The 18,759-nt window shown below is 39.9% G+C and overlaps 2 protein-coding genes and 1 long non-coding RNA gene across 13 annotated transcripts in view; all 3 read left to right on the top strand.

Annotated features, from left to right (window-relative positions):
* Positions 1 to 1,358, top strand: part of LOC116704233 (uncharacterized) — a 15,319-nt gene extending 13,961 nt beyond the window's left edge. Inside the window, exon 3 of the long non-coding RNA XR_004335623.1 lies at positions 1,345 to 1,358. This is a non-coding gene — a long non-coding RNA (uncharacterized LOC116704233). The remainder of the gene's footprint in view (positions 1 to 1,344) is intronic.
* Positions 1,359 to 3,268: 1,910 nt separating this feature from the next.
* Positions 3,269 to 13,941, top strand: dab2 (DAB adaptor protein 2). Of its 7 annotated transcripts, none has more exons than XM_032539519.1 (15): positions 3,269 to 3,516; positions 6,680 to 6,945; positions 7,072 to 7,211; positions 7,776 to 7,874; positions 7,971 to 8,102; positions 8,220 to 8,303; positions 8,604 to 8,630; positions 8,715 to 8,765; positions 8,876 to 8,938; positions 10,952 to 11,575; positions 12,142 to 12,268; positions 12,372 to 13,028; positions 13,118 to 13,317; positions 13,408 to 13,500; positions 13,614 to 13,941. In XM_032539519.1, exons 2-14 carry the CDS (start codon positions 6,804 to 6,806, stop codon positions 13,480 to 13,482), a joined length of 2,421 nt encoding a protein of 806 aa, XP_032395410.1. In that variant the 5' UTR covers positions 3,269 to 3,516; positions 6,680 to 6,803; the 3' UTR covers positions 13,483 to 13,500; positions 13,614 to 13,941. The 7 variants fall into 7 exon arrangements, with proteins under 7 accessions (XP_032395410.1, XP_032395415.1, XP_032395414.1 ...); XM_032539524.1 differs by having other exon boundaries at positions 3,307 to 3,528; positions 6,684 to 6,945; positions 13,411 to 13,500; XM_032539523.1 differs by having other exon boundaries at positions 3,307 to 3,528; positions 6,684 to 6,945; positions 13,408 to 13,504.
* A 1,525-nt stretch (positions 13,942 to 15,466) lies between these two features.
* zgc:162472 (transcription factor TFIIIB component B'' homolog) overlaps positions 15,467 to 18,759 on the top strand; it is a 17,119-nt gene continuing 13,826 nt past the window's right edge. For all 5 annotated transcript variants that reach the window (XM_032539506.1, XM_032539505.1, XM_032539504.1 and 2 more), the window contains exons 1-5: positions 15,467 to 15,571; positions 17,023 to 17,240; positions 17,332 to 17,977; positions 18,119 to 18,222; positions 18,344 to 18,409. In XM_032539506.1, coding sequence (XP_032395397.1) covers positions 17,029 to 17,240; positions 17,332 to 17,977; positions 18,119 to 18,222; positions 18,344 to 18,409 — 1,028 coding nt within the window. In that variant the 5' untranslated portion in view covers positions 15,467 to 15,571; positions 17,023 to 17,028. The remainder of the gene's footprint in view (positions 15,572 to 17,022; positions 17,241 to 17,331; positions 17,978 to 18,118; positions 18,223 to 18,343; positions 18,410 to 18,759) is intronic.

The raw sequence follows: 18,759 nt of genomic DNA, 5'->3' as shown, positions 1-18,759 counted from the left end.
CACCTTTCACAAACCCAAGGACGCTTTACAATCGGGTGGGAACCACATCTCATCCCCAAGGAGTGTCTGACCATGCTGCTAGTTTTGATTGTGAGTGCAGAAATGTCGAGATTTCTTAAAGAATGTGAAAATGAATACGGACGCTCTCATGCTGCTCCAACACCACTTCCTATACACACCAATGGATTGGAATTCATCAGCATGTAGGGAACACTTTTTATTGTTAAATCAATAAGCTAACAGTAACGTTATCATAAAACCAATAGTGTTGTTAGGCCATCAGCTGAGCTGTGCTGTGGGATGTTTCTGGTTTTTAGGTCACCATCAGTCATTTAAACGTTGTCTGCTATTTCAATTATAATTCATTGTTAGGTAATGGCTGTCTATATTTAGAAAAACACACGTTTACAGAAGTAAAAGCAACCATTCTATTGGAAAAAGCTACACGGACATCACTTCTCATGTTAGTGCATGTCTCACTGTTGATGTTGTAGTTAGCTATACAGATGGTCAATCTCTTTTCCCAATAATTTGTTTCTATTTCTTTGGTTTTTCTGTTGAAGAAGCATCTTTGTCTTTTTCACTGGGGCTGTCCCTGCTTTAACTAACCCCTCGGTTCTTCTTTTAATTATCCAAAATAAACATCTATTAATGCTTCTGCAAACATGGAACAAAACATTTCCTGTGTGACTTGAGGATTTTCTTCCTGGGAACATCATAACTGGCACTCAGTGCTTAGAAAAGCAAATATAAAAACGGTCATTACACGTCTGAATCCCAACATGGTATCAAAAAGCAAAATAGACATTTATACTAACCCATTTTCAGCCATCAGCTGACGGTAATTGCAATAACACTAGTGCATGGCAAAGGAAATGTAGAGCTTGGTCTTTCAAAAAATGTGCTGTGTTAGCAACAGTGGAGCTTTCCTCTCTGGTTTGGACTCTTCTTTCCCCTCACTCCGTCTACACTTTGAATATGTACTCCTCAGTGTACATAACATTTAGATGATATGAATGAGCTTTTTTAATTTTAAAGTCATCCAATACTGTGGACCCAGACCCACCATGTTGAGGAACGGTGGGATGTATTAATGGTTTTCTGGTTAACACATATGTTGAGCAACAAGGTATCTGCCCCCTTACACAAGAGCCATACTGAAATATATGCTGTATTGAATATAATAATTCAAAATGAAAAGGCGATTTTTTGCTATTTTTGCCAATTTCTTTTTTTTTTTTGACATTACAATGCAAATTATTTGGTTCTTACCAAGATAAACACATTTAGATTTAGAAGTGTTAGATCATTTATCTTGTTTTAAGAGTGAATTCTTATTTTAAGTGTTCAACTTTACACTGTAATCTTAAATCAAGCAAGCTTGTCAAGTGAAATTATCTTTCGGCATGGACAGATAATTTCCCTTTTTTGCACCCCTTAACACCTCTTTTTTGCAGTGTGCTTCTTCTTCTTTTTACCTATTTGCCATACCCAAATGGAAAAGCTCATAACAAACTAACTGCAAAGCCAAAATGCATAAACAAGACTGCAATTGAATCATAAATTCTTCTAATATCTGACATTGTGATTGAAAACACTACATCAGTTCACACTGAGAACGGTTTTTGGTCCTCGTCTATAACAAGTCATTTTTTAATTACAATATCTAAGACATAGGCCACGCTATGTCAAATTACCATCTTAATCTTGTCAACATCTGTATACACTTTCTGACCTCAGTCCTAACCGTGCCTTGCTAAGGAGTTTTCTATAGGCCTATGTGTTGTCACTGGTGTCCCTGAACCTCTCCAAAATCTCTCCAAGTGAACAGTGCTAAATGCTGTCACTTACTTCTGTGACTTTGAAAACATTACTGAAGTGTTTAGATGACTATAAAGCCCTTTGACATTCATTCAAACATTGCGGATCATCTTTGTTCTCACAAAACGCATGCATGTGCCTGCTGGCTCTGGGAGGAGGGACTTAGCTCCGTTCTTTTCATTGGCTACGATGATTGACGTGTTGAGAGCCTATGACAGCTCGTTCTAATGTGGCTGCGCAGACACATGACGCAGCCCGTTGACGTTCCACACAGGGAGCGCATGCTACGTGTTGGGGGCTTTCCCAGCCCAAAACCTTACCAGAAAAAGGTGGGGATACTTTCATTGTGTAACGAGGAAAACAAGCATACCCAGTAGCCCGGTGCAGGAAGAGAAGTCGGAACAAGTTCGGTGAACAAGTTCGCAGACAGCTAGCAATGGACTCCATAGACGTTGTGCAGAACTTAGATTCACCTTTCTTTTTGATGTTGCTTTTCTTTAAATGGTTGTGTATTTCTTTAATGTTTAATTTCTTATGCTGCACTTTAACTTTTATTCATGTGTTTTATCTGTTTTTAACTGTTTCTGTGTAAAGCACTTTGAATTGCGATGTTGCTGAAATGTGCTACAAATAAAGCTGCCTTGCCTTGCCTTATGAAAAACCCTTTCGATTATTTTGATTGGTGGACACATACGGACTATTTGAATATTTATTAAGCAGCAATGGACCCAGATTTAGCATTCAGGACCAGCTCCCAGGTAGGGCATGTCCACATTGAAACAAGTTTTACACTTTTTTGTTTTAATACTGAATGTGAAACATCCAATCTACTGGCGTCGGCGACCCAGGGGCATCGGACTGGGGAGAAAAGGGGACCGAGTACCCATGGCCCTCACGTGAGGAGGGCCCAAAATGATACTAGAATGAACAGCTGTGGATGTGGGGAGGGGCCTATAGAAAATGCTTTTCTACAGGGCCCATAATTTTGTGCTACGCCCCTGCAACACACACACACATCTTATTTTTAATGCACAAATGAAGGAACTGGCTGGATCCCATTTCACTGCTTCAATAGCATTATATTTTATGATTATGTGCCAAATACAAATGATTGTGTGATCTGTTGTTATTATAAAAATACGTATTTTTGCTGCTTAAATTTGTGATGTCAAATCTCTTTTTTTTTTTTATTTGTAGTAATGAGATACTGTCTTGATGAAACCCTACATTTTAAAATGTTTAAAGTGCAAAAATCGTAGGAAAACAGAGGTTGAAGTGGGGATGATATCCGGCCAGCCTTTTTTAATAGTGTCTTGATAAAAAAAAAAAAAGCAAATGAAACATAGCTATTTTTTTTTTTTTACACAACATTTTTGCTGACCTACATACTGAGTAACGTCAGGCCATTTGACCGATGGTGATATTCTCTTAAACGTGAAGAGACCGCCCCTATTTCAGCTAAAATCTGCAGTGAGTTAGGTCTGTCAGTCAGTGAAGGGTTAAACTGGGAGTTTGCAGCAGGCTCTCCTTTCTGTCCACGGCAGTTTAGCGGAAAACATCTGACTGCTGCTCGTTTTCCGAAAGCTGTGTTTAGTTTTTTACTCATTTTGTGCCGGAGCCGCGGAGGCATCACGGGAACAAAAATCCCGGTTTCGAAAGCAGGATTTCAACGTCTTACTGCGCGCTTTCAAACAGGTAGGTCTCTGTGTTGGTAACATTTTCCATCCATGCATTAATTAAGAATCCACCAAAGGACTACAGGTAGTCTTTTTTTTATTTTTATTTTTAAAGTAGAGTTACAAAAATGCTGGTATTTGAGTTTGCCCATAAAAACCACGCTAAACATTAGTGTCAGGCTTGTGGGAGTTGCTCTTCAGTCAAACAAATCTACACATCTATTGGTTTTTTAGTAACTATCCTTCCTACACATCTCTGTGGGAGGTAAAACTTCACGCCATGTTTTCATGTGTACTCATTTCCTTTCCTGTCTCAACTGTTGGGATAACAAACAATATAAATCACTTTTCTCCCCTTAAGTTTTCTTTCCAGAACACACTCTTCAAGCTGCAACCAGGTTAACAAACATGTTTTTTTGATCTTGAGAAAATATATGATGCAGGATGTTTTTAAGTTGCATCTCCTATCCATAAACCTATCCTAGTTTTAGTGCATTTAGTATGAAAGTGTTAGCATGGCCTTTGTGTTCATAGTGGGCCTATGCTATTTCACCATCTCATTCACTTGCAGACTGAGTCATTCCCTGATTTCCTCCAGATGTGCACTAGTTTACGTTTCCTGACGGCCCAGGATTGTGACATTTCTGCCCTTGCACTGCAGTTATTCTGCTGACAAATATGAATTTACACTTGTGCTTTGTGGTTAAGTGTTATTTGTGCCGTGACCCTGGTGGATGCTGTAAAAAGCTCTTCTTCTCATCCTTCGTCTGGTAATAGTGACTTCCTTTTGAGTAAGTTGTTAAAATGTAATCCTTTTATCTCAAATCTGCAATGAACTGCTGACATTTCACCCTTTCTTTTTTTTTATTAGCCTGTCCTCCTGTTAGTGTGACTCAGACACCACCGTTTACTGGACAATCATGTGCCCCACTCGTGTAAATGGAGCATCAACGAGTTCTTCGCACAGCAACAAAAGCAGCATGCGTGTCTCTGTGCAGTTGCAGGAGTTTAAACGTCATCATGACGGACCAAACATACAAGGGCTTACTCACCCTGCTTGTTTCCTTGACTTCAAAACTGGCACTGGTTAGGGCTGCACAATTAATCGCAATTGTATCAAAATTGCAATATGTGCTAGTGCAATATCCAAATCGCAGGGGGGCGCAGTATTTGTTAATGGCACAATAAGTGTACAATCATTCTGAATTAATTATTGTGGTGCTGCAGAGATGTCCCGGCCTACAAATCCTATTCTACAGACTAAAGAAAAAAAATCTTTGTTTGGTACAGATCCTTTTGCAAAAATCCCACTATAATCATTTTAATTTTGTCCCATGTTTTTTTTTTTTTTCTTTCTCAATGAAAATGAGAAGAATGATATAAAATGATCATTCCCTCCAATATTTTGAATCCTATCGCAATATCAGTCAAAATAATTACAATCATATATTTTTCTTATATCAGCCCTAGTACTGGTGGATGAAAGGAAGTTTTTATTGTTTTACAGCTGCACAGCACAGTAGCTCTTGTGGTGCAACCCTCATCCCAACAACAATTCAAATCATGTCTTGAATAAGAAAAAAATACTCTTTACTTCTATTTTGAATAGCCGTATTTGTTTTATATTTATATATATATATATATATATATATATATATTTTTAAATTGAATATCTGTATAGGCTACATGTGTCAGTCTCTGTTATGGTCAAGGTGATATGATTGAGAGGTAACACAAACCTTGAACACGCTCCGTGACCTGAACGTTCCTATCTGTTATCTCATCCTGAATGGCTCTCATTTCCTTTATGGGTCAAACAAAGGACCTGCCTGATTTATTTCATCATACACAATACCTGCTTACTGTCTTAAAATGGAAACTAATGACTCAGTTTTTTATTTTTATTTTTTGGGGGGGGGGGGGATTTTTGGACAGTTTTGTGGGGATCATGTGACTGATCCCACCATCAGTATATAAAGTGTAGGGTTTTCAGTCGCTTGAGAACACTCTGGGTAAATGATCATTCCATTTCCAAAAAGCTGCAATTTCCGTTTGTAGTTACTTTGCAGGGCATCACAAGATCTTTTGCTCTGCTAGCGTAAGATTAACCTCAGGTAATTGCTCAACCTTTGCCCATTTTCAACCTTTGGTCTGTCCTACAATACACAGCCTCTTTACACTGTTGAGTAAAGCCAGTGTAGCCTCTGGTACTCTTTCCGAAAGGTATGTACTGTATGTCCCACGCACAGCCATGTTTGTGTTGGTTGTATCCCAACGGTCGTGCAGAGCAGGAGTACTTAATGGCCTTTTTGTATGTCTGAATGGTTGTTGTTGCTGCTGTTGTTGCTACTTTGTTGTGATTGTTGGATTCATTAAGTGACTATATGGTGGTAAAGAAGTGTGTTAGTTGAGGAGATGTAGGTGAATCTCGGCTGCTGTGGCATCCGCTTCGCTACTGTCCCCTGTGATGTTGTTTCTGGCCTCATGTGATATTGCCTTGTTTCCTGCACAGTAAGTGAAGAGCTATTCATTACTGGTTAGCGTGTTGGCAGGCAAATTGCTAATTATGTTGTTGTCGACGTGCTAATACATATGATGTTGCTTCTGAGCCGCAGTTGGCACAGGATGTTGATTTTTGATGGCATTTTAATGGGTGTGACAACAAATCACATGCTGTGACAGTACACTTACAAAATGTCTTTCTTCGTCCATCTGTGCAGTTCTAGTGGTATCTAACTACCTATCCATCCTAAATTTAATATCTGGTTTGTTGGCAGGAGAACAATATATTTGTAAAGAGGGGACTGTGTGCAGGACCTTCATTGTAGTTAGGATAATTCACTCTTTTACAGGGCTAAACAACTTTGTGTGTGTGTGTGTTCGAGTTCTCGTCCTTATAGAACCATTATGTTTTATGGGTCATATGTTTGGTTATGCTTCTGTGTCTCAAGGGTGTTTCTGTGGTTATAAATGTTAACTGTGGAACATATTTGATTCTTTATGATATGCAAAAAAATCTTTTCAGCAGCTTTTTTTTTTTTTTTTCAGCACTCCATTTAAACGTTTATAGTCCAATATTTTGTTTGCAGTTTCACCAAGAAAGAGTGTGGATTGACTTTTTCATCTCCTCCTGTTTTGTCTCTCACCACACGCATGGTCCCACTTCACTTTTTTTGCTCCAGGAAGGAAAGCATGTGTGGGTGTTAAGAGTCATCTGTTTGGTTGAACTCGCTGCCCCTGAACACGGAGCTGCCGCTTGCCTTGTCCCCCGACTGTCCACTTGTCCAGTAAGACTCACTCCACGACATGTCTGCAGAGGTGGCGAACAGCGTTCCCCTCCCTCCCGATCCCAGCATCGCATCCCCATCTACACCCTCGACCAACACCCCTCCCACCTCCCCTACATCGGCCACATCCAAGGTCCCATTCAAGAAAGAGAAGAAGAAAGGTTAGTGACGAAAGACGCAATGCCATGATAATGATCATGCTGGGATCTCGACGTTGGCTTGACTACATTTTTGGGGTCTGATCTTGTAGAAATCATAATGTTCTTGATTCCTTATTTATTTTACAGTCCCTGAGAAGACAGATGAGTACCTGCTGGGCAGGTTTCAAGGGGATGGCGTGAGGTACAAGGCCAAGCTGATTGGCATTGATGATGTTCCAGAGGCCAGAGGAGACAAGATGTGTCAGGACTCCATGATGAAACTTAAGGTGCAGCATAGGACCTCCAACTGTGCCCTGCTGTCTTTCAAACTCATTTTAATGCTTGTATTGCTAGCAATTTTTTATTAATAATTCATCTTTGTGAATTGGGTGGGTATCATAGACACATTTACGGCTGGGACAGGTCCCACTGCAAAAGGCGACAGTGTGCACAAACTTATAAAATGGTAGCTTTGAATCACAAGTAATGTTGTGCTTACTCACAAAATAGGGCTGTGCAATTAATCTCTTCGACTATTTTGGCTCCTAATGACAGTGAATAAGATCAGTTTAAAAAAACGATTCTATTGCAAATTATATTTTACAAGTAAACTCTTGATCTTGTGTTCTGAATGGAAAAGTATGAAAGGAAATGTCCCAGTTCAAGATGTTTTCACTATGAATATGTTAACTTAAAAAAAATGCAACATCTTTCTAAAAGTCAATGAGGAATTGTGTTATATAATCCTGACTTAAATATTGACCAAAAAATAATTGTTATGATTTTTTTCCCATAATCAAGTTACAAAAGATAGAAAATCAGATTGTCATGTATTATTTATCTGCCACCAGGGTATGGCAGTAGCTGCCCGGACCCAAGGCAAACACAAACAGAGGATCTGGGTCAACATTACCATGTCGGGAATCAAGATCATTGATGAGAAATCGGGAGTGAGTTCTGCCATTTTCTTTCCATTACTGTCACGTCACACGGTTAGGTCCATTCGATGTGGTTTGGCTAATAAAGCTTTCGTCCTTATGATTTAGGTGATTGAACATGAGCATGTGGTGAATAAGATCTCCTTCATCGCCAGAGATGTAACAGACAACAGGGCGTTTGGATATGTGTGCGGAGCAGAAGGGCAGCATCAGTTCTTCGCCATAAAGACTGCACAGCAGGTAACGCTCCCACATAAACAGACACGCAAACCCACACATCGACACCCGCCAACAAGAACTGCACGAACAACAAAGACAAATGATCAACAATGGCAGTGTCTCTCTGTCACCATACAGGCAGAGCCCCTGGTCGTTGATCTAAAAGACCTCTTCCAGGTCATCTTCAACCTGAAGAAGAAAGAGGCAGAGGCCTCACAGAAGGTAACTGCTTCAGAAAAAGTTGACTTTTAACTGGAAAAAGTGTTTTTTATTAATTTTTTTCAAAAGTTGGACAGCGTAACCATTTTCTTCCTGAAAGAAAAGCGTTTTGGTGTGGTCATCTGGCACGGCTGACGGGGTATATACTGTACACACTGTACCTCTGGAATGTCAACACTGCCTCTTTGTGTTCTTTCAATAAATCCCATCTTTAGACATTCCATTGAAATGATGCAAAATGACACATGCCTCATTGAATTAAGAAATTAAGGATAATCTTTAACAGTCGACTTCTGTTTGCAGGGGGAAAATGGCAGCACTGTAGTTGAGGTAAGCAACTTGGAAGCGCTTGTTTTCTCTAAACGGCTTCTCTAACTCCTTCCTTAACCTTTTACTTTTCTACCTTGTTTCCAGAATGGAGGTGGTGCCTTGCTAGGTACGGACGGTCAAGTGAAAACTGCTCAAGTAAGTGTTTCTGCTCTGTTGTGTTGTGCTGCTTAACATTAAAATAGCATACTGTTAATTTATAGTAGCTGGATAAATACAGTATGTTTCTTTTTCTCTTTGACATCCAGCCAGTGGAGCAGCTCGACCTGTTTGGAGCCATGTCAACCCCTCCAGACATCCAGGCTCCAAATGTAAGTGTGGTGCCATTAAATGTCCCCTCTATCCTGGCAACATCATGGAAGTCAACTTAGTCAATGAAGTGTAGCTAGATATTTTACAGTAGTATACTTTTATAATGCATAATATAATGTTCAAAGACTGTTGAAGGCTTATCCAAACCTTTTCTTTTAATGGTAAGATGTTTTGAATCCGGAAAATAGTAATAATGATGAATTCATAACAATATAACTTGCTACATGCTGCCTCTTGTCAAACATGATTCTAATATGGGATTTAGAAAAAGAAATCCTCTCAGCTCCTCCCAGATCATTCTTTGTGTGAACTCAATTCTAAAAAGGTCTCCATTTTTGTGTTTAATCAAATTTTATTTTTTTAATACATTTTTAAAGTTTTTGATTTCAAAAGGATCTTTTTAAGAATTGAGTTTGAGCTTCTTGTTTACCAATCTCATTAGCTGCTTTCCGACCAAGGAGTTACAGGAACGTAGTTATAGGAACAGTCCACTTCTAAACCGTTCTACTAACTACTCTCCACCAAAACCGGTTGTTGCATTTGAACTGGCCCAGGGGCTATAGGAACTTGTATGAGGGATAAGGGAGTGACGCAAGCACGGCAAGGGTATTTATAGCGTTGTCACTTGACTTTAGCGCTAGTCTGGCTATCACCAGACCAAGCCAAGCTCTATAGAGTAGAATAGATAGATTTGAAATTGAGCATTGGTCTGGGGAGTCTGCTCTGTATTTTCTCTGCACAAGAAGCGTGACCAATGGGCATAGTTTAAACAACTCTGTACGCAATTGGATAGTCCTTCAACCAATCAGACCAACAATCCGGGTGACGTAAATCAACAGGTTGCTGCGCTTTGCTGGCGTTTGGTGTTGCCGCTATGTTGAATGCAAACAAGAAGCTGCTTGGTCGCTTCTGTATTGTCATTAGGTTAAACCCGCCATTAGAGCGCCGGGTAGATGAGCCAGATTGTGATAGCTTCCCGCAAAATTGTGAACTGAAGCAGGACAATTAAAAGTGCAGGTTTCTAGACCGAGCTGCAAGGCAAAATCAAATTGTCGCCAGAGTGGGCGGGGTTTACGCAGTCTACTTTACCGCCATATACAACAAGAAGCCAGCATGGAGAAGGCCATCGGAATGTTCCTGGTGTGCCTGTTGATCCTCATAACGGAGTTCGAATGACGGAGTTTTAAAGACTAGGCTGAAGTACTTAACAGAGAAACACAGGCTCCAACGCAAAATGATCCTTCGCATCAGTCAACTTTTTAGATTTCTGAATTCTGTCCATTTTCGTTGTAGTTCACGTAGTCAAGTAATTATTCAAGTAGTCAAAACAGACGGCGTGGCTTCTATAGATGGCGCGCTATGTGGGGTGTGACTTATAAGTTGGACCAATCAACGTAGACCTAGGTCAGAAGGGAAAAGACCCTGCCCTGAAGTAGGAGCTTAATGAGTTACAGGAACTGCGGACAGAGGAACTTAATAATCCCCAAATTGGTCCAGTTGGAACATGGCGTTATGTTTTAAGAACTGCAAAAATCCCTCCGGTCGGAAAGCGGCTATTGTTGTTCATCAAACCTTTTAAAGCTGCTACAAGTAGAATCTATAAAAGAGACATTTAGGTGGGCTTTGGTGACACCTGGAGTGTTATACTGGTAATGTTATATTGGTAGTGTTTTACTACCAGCTGGGCCAATTCACTAGCTGAGATCCATGTCAACGAGCTAGTGCTGACTAATGCATACTTATGTGCCTTGCTGCTGTCCCTGGCACGTAAGAAACAACTTCATTTTTCAAGTTGGAATATGGACTGTAGACTTTACTTCACCAGGAAGTTTAATATGACATTGATTTTGAGGTCAATATTCTACAGGTAGCAGCTTTAAATGGTCTTTTTACACCATGTGATTCATTTTTCATTTTGTTAACACATGTTTGTCTCCTTCTGCAGAACTGATTCATAAATCTTTATTTATTTTTTTTTTTTTTTCTCCCACTGTCCCTCTCATGTTAACCAGGGCTCTAATGATATTCTCTTGCTGGACTTTTCTGCTGAAGTTGACAGCAATCAGAATTGCATAAAGGGAACCTCCTTTGTAACTTCCTGTGCCCCTGACCGTAGGGCATCTCCCCAGACAGAGAATCCTTTTTCCTCAACATTTGGCTACTTTCCAACCCCAGACAGTGACCCTTTCAGAGACGACCCCCTTTCTAAATCACCCACTTGGTCGGAACCCGATAATTCACAGATCTCCCTCAGCACCACTAATCACCTAAACAGCACTGCTGGCAACAGTTGTAAGACAATTATTAACGGTGGTTTGGATGGATACTCTGAACACCTCGGTCAGCAGATAAATGACTTATCCAGTAAGACCATGATCCTCGCTCTCAGTAACGGACAGTGGCCACTAGGGGGCAAAATAACTCAGGGCAACACGATTACCATGATGGACGGGAATGAATCTGGAACAATTCTCTCAACCAATAACCCGTTTCTTGACTCCTCTTTGAAAACCGCCCCTGTCTCTGATGGCATAACCCATCACCCACAACTCCCAGTGACTAATAGCAAGGATTCAGTTGTCATAAGCCCGCCTCCGCAGAGCTCTAAGTCTGGACGAGGTCGAAGGAGCGCAAAGGTGAAATTCCATTGCTAGATGAATCATAGTAGAGTTGCATGCGTGATGCCTTTTTAAATGGGTTTAATGCACATTTTCCAGAGCATAATTAGGTTGCTAACATCTCCCTTTCTTAGCGTGTAGGTTTTACACAGGTGTCTTACAGGAAATACCAGAGGGTGCTGTTGGTTAAGGGCCTGTTGTCTGTATCCATGCTGTCTTCATGCATGCACTGTTGGTCACATACTTCTCTAACTAGCTTGCATAAATGGCACTTTGACTGTGCTGCTGAACAATCGACTGTACCTTTTTGTCATCGCTGCTCTAAATCTATTTTCTAACACCATGCTTCAGTGATAAAAGCACTGGTAAGTGGCAAAGCATGCATATCTGTTAATGTAATACTGTAGTAAGTATGTCTGGCTACATAACTATAGCAAAGAATTGTTAAAGGTTGGTGTAATTTCTAAGTACTGTGTAGTTTATTTATAGAGTTATCATGTATACATTTATGTCAAAAGGTGCAACAATACACTAATATATATTTATTGTATATTGTATATTTTTGTTTTATTTTTGTTGACTAGTCCACAGCAAGTGACCTGTTTGGAGCAGAGCTATTTGCTGCTCCTGGTCATTCTGAAGGGTCATCTGCCTCAGGGGACCTTTTCAACAGTACACCTGCCAACACTTCCTCTTCCATAGCTGCTCTGGGTAATACACAGAAGGGGAACTTTGTGACTTATCCAGATATTACAATTTTGTTGAGGCTTTACATTCAATTCCCACTTTCATATTCCTTTTTCTTTAAATTCAGGGAATCTTCAGTTAGGTCCTCCAGCCAGCACAGGTATCCCTCCTGCTGGAGTGTGGGGAGCCTCCGTCGCTGCACCTTCCATGTTCCCCATGCCAGGAGTGACCTCTCCCGCCCCTAGGCCCACCTACCCACAGCCATCTGCCTTTGGTGGCCTTCCTATACCGCCCACAGCCTGGGGCCAGCCGGTCCCCCCTCAGTACAGTTCTGCGCCCTTGTCTCCACCCCATCTCAACTGGGTCCAGTCTCCACCAGCTGGTCCGTTTGGTGCTCCAGGTTGGGGTCAGCCCGCCATGACTAATCCTTTCCAGACTGGCCAGTTCCCTGGAATGGTTGACCAGCAAGGTCCGTCACGCCCCCCTCCTAGGCCACCTGTTAAGGAGGCCCCTCCAAAGGTGGAGAACAGTGCTTTCACAGCTTTGGACCCTCTTGGAGATAGAGAGAAGAAGACTGGAAAGGACATGTTCAAGGACTTCCAGATTGTCAAACCCCCTGCCATCCCAGCGAGGAAAGGGGAGCTGGTGTCCAACTCGGCTCCAGCACCCAACAGCAATGAAGCCGGGGCATTTGATCAGTACTTTTCCAGTAAAGTGGGCCTGGCTCAAGATAATGCAGATCATGATGACTTTGATATCAATCAAATGTCAGGAGGTGTTAACGGTAAACCAACCACAATTATGCAAGTTGACGTATATGTGACTGTGAGATTTGCCGCTAACTGTATCCTCTGTCGTAATGTGCCTGTTTAGATGTTAATAAACCAGCTCCTGCTCTAGCTGCGGCCCCAGGTCCATGCTTTAACCCTGGCCTCCTCGATGCTGCCTTCTCTTCTGCTCCCATCGCAAACAATTCGGCACCTGCACAAAGACAAGGCCCCAATCAGGACTTGTTTGATCAAGCATTCGGAGCCCCAGATTCCAGTCTTTTCGGAGTGCCACCGGTAGCCATGGTACAGCAATTCACACAGACACATAATTACGCCATATCCAGAGTCACAGTAATCATTTGTAATTTGTGGCCTTTTTTCTCAATCTTACAGCAGACTGCTGCTGTTGGTCAGACTTCTGGTTCAACCGCTGCTTTTGGGGATCCTTTTGGAAATCCCTTTGCTTGACCAAAGCTTTGTCCATAAGTATGTGTTCATGTTTGTATATTACTTTACTGACTTCTTCTAAACAGGCTAATTACTATAATTTTTTTTTTTTTTTTATTAACTTTTCTGTTTTCCTTTCTCTGCCCTCACAGTTGAAATGGAACAAATGGAGATCTTCACATCAAATAACATCTTTGGGACAAGCTGCTAAAACGTGCGCAAGACAATCCAAATGATGAACTTTTCTAACTGTTGTTCCTGACCCACCATTTTTTTTTACACCTCCACCTCTGATGCTGTTTTTTCTATCCAATCAGTAGTTCCCTTATTTCTGAAGACCACTGATTTAGAAGTAAATGTTATGTCCTGATCTGCTGAAGAAAGAGATGTGGTGTGTGTGAGAGAAAGCACGTCCAAAGATGTTCCCTGCTGATACTGTCTGTGTTAAAGAAATAAAATAATTCAATCATAATGCTGCAAGGTGTTGACAAGTCCATTGCCTTCTTCAGAGTTAGTGAATCATTAGTGTGCAGGAGTTTCAACAGTCAAACAGATGTAGATGGTATATCTTTATATGGGCTATGTCTATGATACTAGTGGGCTATGTCTATGATATTAGTTCCGAATCTATAAAGATTTCACCTAATGGAGTTTATAAACTCAAAAAAGGAAGAAGTATCAGATATTTAGATACAATACCACAGTGGGAAAAAAAATCTTAATTACAAGGAAAAGCTGTGCAGTCAAAATATTAATTATTAATATAAGTGGAGCTAAGACGTAGCTCTGTTCTTTGTACATGTGGACTGCTCTCAGTAGAGCGAAAAATGAAAACAATCGGTGCTGTCAAAACAGTTATCCTCCTGCTAGATTTTGCACCCAAATAGAAAGAAAGGCATACAAGTTGTGTTTATTCAGCTAGTGCACATACTTTATTTATTTCCTGTTTTCCGGTAAAGTCCACACTAGTCAAAACACGCTTTTCTGTCACATCTACTGCAGTCAAATTCGCCGTGTTCACTCGGAAGGAACAGCTGCACATGGGTAGGCACTCGTAATGACATCTCGAGCATGTTAAGAGGCTAAAAACCAGTTTAAAACTTGCCCTGTTTAAGCCTGTTGGGTGCTAACTCTAGCAGGAGAATAGTTCAGTTTAGACAGCACCAATTGTTGTTTTTCTTTCTACTGACAGCACTCCAAATTTACAAACAACAGAGCTATGTGTTCAAATTGACTGAAATTCTCCTTTATTACTTTGCATGTTAGTTTCATGTGTAACAATGCATCATATTTAATAAAGCTCATCTTTGATATTGTATTTACAACTTTACTCTAAAATCTGTGGAACAAAAAGTACAACCTTTGACATAACTGAAGCCAAGTATAGATATAAATAAGCATAAAATGGGAAAACCCAAGTAAAAGTTTTAAGTATCAAAAAATATAGGGCATACAATCCCACACAAAAAAAACAGACAGATTATGTTTAACTAAGGAAATAATTAATTGGAAAAACCACAGGAAATAATGAACAAACAAAAAAAATTACTTGCATTTTGAGAAAGATCTTACTTTATACTTAATACTATGACTCCATTGCAATTCACATAGAAATACTGTAATTTTTTACTTGACTACATGTCAAACTGACATTACTTTATCTTACATAAAAAAACATGATCAGCTTATAAAATGTGATTGATTGTTATCAATAGAACTAGCTATTAGCATGTCAAGTAATCCAATTAAGCTTCACCTTGACCAGCTACATTACAACACAAAATTCTGCTCACGTCTTAATTTATCAGTATTGTTAAAATATATATTATAATTTAACATTTGAATTACATTTTATTGCTAATGCTCCTGTAGTGCTTCTACTTAAGTCGAATTATAAATGTTATTAGATAGATGTATGGTTACATGATCTTGCCTCAGCCAGCTCTTTGCAGCGACCTGACTACATTTCCCACCACCCCTTTCACTCACAAAAATATCGCGTCACAAAAAACATGGCGGTGTAGTGTGTGTGCATGGGGTCCGCTACTCCCCATCCGTCGTCGATAAATGAAAGATAATTTCTCCTATCAAACGACATATTTTCGAACAGGTACGTTGTTACAAGGTAAATAACATGTAGACGCAATGCATTTATAAATGTAGCTGCCTCAGGTTCTGAACATTAACAATAATAGGACGGTCCAAGTTGGCAAGACTCGCATCCTAAAAGTGTTAGCAGGCGAGTTTAAGCCCAGCTTTATGCAATTTCCGGCTTATTTAGTCAACTATTGAAGCTTTTGTATGTCTTAAATGTGTTTTAGGTGTGTTAAGGTGTTTGCTTATTACAACGCTGGTACTATTTTCTTATACGTCCATATGTAACAGCTTCTCAACTGTTAACGTCACTAGTCCTGTCAGTTCAAAAATAGCTAAGGGTAGCACAAATGTAGCTATTTTGCAAAAAAGAAGGTATTCTTGCTAACGTTAGTCGTACAGCACTAGGTAGCCGCATTGCTAACGTTAAGCACTATGTCGCAGAACATAATGTTACGATTAAAATGGTCATTGTCAAATAAGCAGTAATTCTCATCAAAACAAGTCTGCGGTTGCCATTCTCCCAAGAAGATACATATGGCAACCAGACTGAAATGTGCACGTTTTCGCAGACGCCTGTATTTTAATGCTAAATGGTAATCTTGATAATGTAGGCTTTACACTACATACTACATCCATAAAAGGCAAAATGATTATTGGGACCGTATTTCAGGACATCAGTTTACATTTTCTGTTCTGTGTTGAATACAAAGTGTATATATTTTTTTAAATTTCCAAGACACCAAAAGTTAAAATACAGTAAACTACAGGTCGTGGAGCAGAAAGGTTAAACCATGCAGTCTCTACCGTGACGTTGAAGAACATATAGGCCTAACATTAAACCACAATTTCTACTCCTGCAGTACTCGACACAGCAACATTCTGAAAGCAATAAAAGGATAACAATTGCATTTATTTTTCTTCCAAGTGGCAGTGAAGTAATAAGCCATTATGTTGAACACATGATGCATTGGTTCAGTGATCTGAATGCTTAGTAATATTGAACAGTAAAACTTGTGCTGTTAAGATATGAGGTGTCTGTATTCTGAGAACCGTTCATATGATTAAGTTTTGCACTCTTTATGTAAAGGACATCATTTTATGCTTAAAAATAAGAGTTTAGCAAGTCAGTTTGGCTCTTTGCATTGAAATGTTGTTGTATGTGAAAACACAATTGTACTTCTTGTCAATATGCATTCTGGGAGAATATTTGTGTGTTTTTGTTTTGCGTTCTACCGGGTAGTAAATTTTCTGCAAATACCTAAATTGGAGAAAAAAAAGATTAAATTGTTGATGCAGTCAAATCTGTTTACGTGTGTCAGTTGTACTATGTAAAACATGTAGGTCATACCCCTGCTGTTTTTACAGAACCTGAGTACTTTAAAACAAAGTTATATTTCACTTGCAGCTGGTTGTCAGGTTTTGTTGTTGGAATACTGATGCAGCTTTGACTTTGTGTGTTTGCAGGTCAAAATGTTTCGCCGGTCAAGATTTAGTATTCGGCCTAATGTTGTTACGGCAGGGAGAACAGCAGCAGCGTCTCAGGAAGCCCCTTCAACAAATCAGGAGGCCAGTGAGACCCCCAAAGATGTCAGTGAGAGCAGCACTACTACTACAACTACTACTGCTGTTGTGACAGATAACAAGTCTGTTGTGACCCCATCAGAAAAACCTGCACCCCCAGGGTGAGTGACAGCCACTAAATGACATTACTGGCAATGACAACTACTTTTATTATGTATAACAAAAATATAAAAACTGTTCTATATTGTTTAGGGATGGTAATGACCAAAATGGAGAAGGTACCAGCTCCTCAGCAGCAGTCCAGAGAAGAAAGCGGTTTTCCATTAAGCCTAAAGTGGCCCCAGGTCGCCCCACCCCCCTTGCTCGAACTCCAAAATCCCCTTTCAAGGCAGTCTCTGAAACTCCTATTGAAATCCCTGCCTCAGACCTTGACAAACCAACTAAGTCCACCCAATCTGGGACTATAGCATCCCCTCAGAGACTCCTGTCCCCAAGGCGACGGAGGCCTTCAGAAGAGAGCAAGCAACCCAAAACGCAACCTAAACCCATCATCCCCCCTTCTGACAGTTCAGAACATTCAGCTGTTCCTAATAAGGACTTTCTAGAGCAAATCCATCTACCGACAGACAGTGGCAAAGAATTGGAAAGCAATTCAGGCAGTCAAGTTGAAGAAGTTCCTTCAAGACTACCAAATAAAGTCCCCCCCTCTCTCCCAGACAAAGAAGCTATTGCGATATCGGAGAAAGCCAAGAATCTAGTGTCATCTAAGACTGGCCTCTCACTGTCACAACCAGCGTTCTCCTTGAGTAGACTCCTGAATGACCCATCAGACTTACAAAGAATAGCAAAGGCCCAAAAACTCAGAGAGTTGCTTAAACAGGAGATGCACAAAGAAAAGGTAAGCTCAGATTTTCACTAAGCATACATTCTCATTCTCTTCCTCTCCACTTTCTAAATTTAGTAACGTAATAATTAGATAAATAATGTACACTATATTTTCAATTAATTTATTTAAAAAGTGTATTAATTAATGTTGCAGAAAATCAAGAGGGCTAAGGCACGTGTAAAGGAATATACCCTAGATCCTGCCAAAATGACCATGAGGGACCTTATCCGTTATCTACCGCTGTCTAACCCCATGACGTAAGTGTCTCCTCCGCAATTTAGTTAGGCTTCTATTACATTTAATCCTTACCTCTATTGGTGCTGTTTTATATTGATTATTTACTATGATCTGCAATTTTTTAAAATTCTTTTTAAACAGATCTAGTTTAGAAGACGCAACTCAAGAGAATGAAACGGTGGTCCCACCTTCTCCAGTAAGAGAAGAGTAAGTTTATCCCCTCATCTTTCTAGAATCCCTTTCTTTCTTGTTGACTTGATGTTGTACTTTGTAATCATACAGTGGTGCTCATAAGTTTACATGCCCATGCTTAAGTTGACTAAAAAGAAGAATCATGCTTTGAAAATGTATCTTAATGCTTTAATTAAAAAATGAGGTAAAATCCAACCTTAAAGGATGCCAATTTTCTTTGTGAATGAATAATGTATTGTAAATAAATAAATGTTCTTTATTCAAATACAGGGGACATAAGTATACATACCCCTATGTTAAATTCCCATAGAAGCAGGCAGATTTTTATTATTTAATGATCAGGATACTATGCATCCTGATAAAGT

This window comes from Etheostoma spectabile, chromosome 16 (genome assembly GCF_008692095.1).
Source record: "Etheostoma spectabile isolate EspeVRDwgs_2016 chromosome 16, UIUC_Espe_1.0, whole genome shotgun sequence".
Taxonomy (NCBI): Eukaryota; Metazoa; Chordata; class Actinopteri; order Perciformes; family Percidae; genus Etheostoma; species Etheostoma spectabile.
Note: the sequence above shows the minus strand (reverse complement) of the source record. Positions and strands in the feature narration are given on the sequence as shown.

Coding starts and splice junctions, on each gene's coding strand:
- dab2 (XM_032539519.1), top strand. CDS start 6,804: ATGTCTGCAGAGGTGGCGAACAGCGTTCCCCTCCCTCCCGATCCCAGC. Junction 8,304..8,603: donor AGGCAGAGGCCTCACAGAAG/GTAACTGCTTCA, acceptor TTCTGTTTGCAG/GGGGAAAATGGCAGCACTGT. Junction 11,576..12,141: donor GAGGTCGAAGGAGCGCAAAG/GTGAAATTCCAT, acceptor TTTGTTGACTAG/TCCACAGCAAGTGACCTGTT.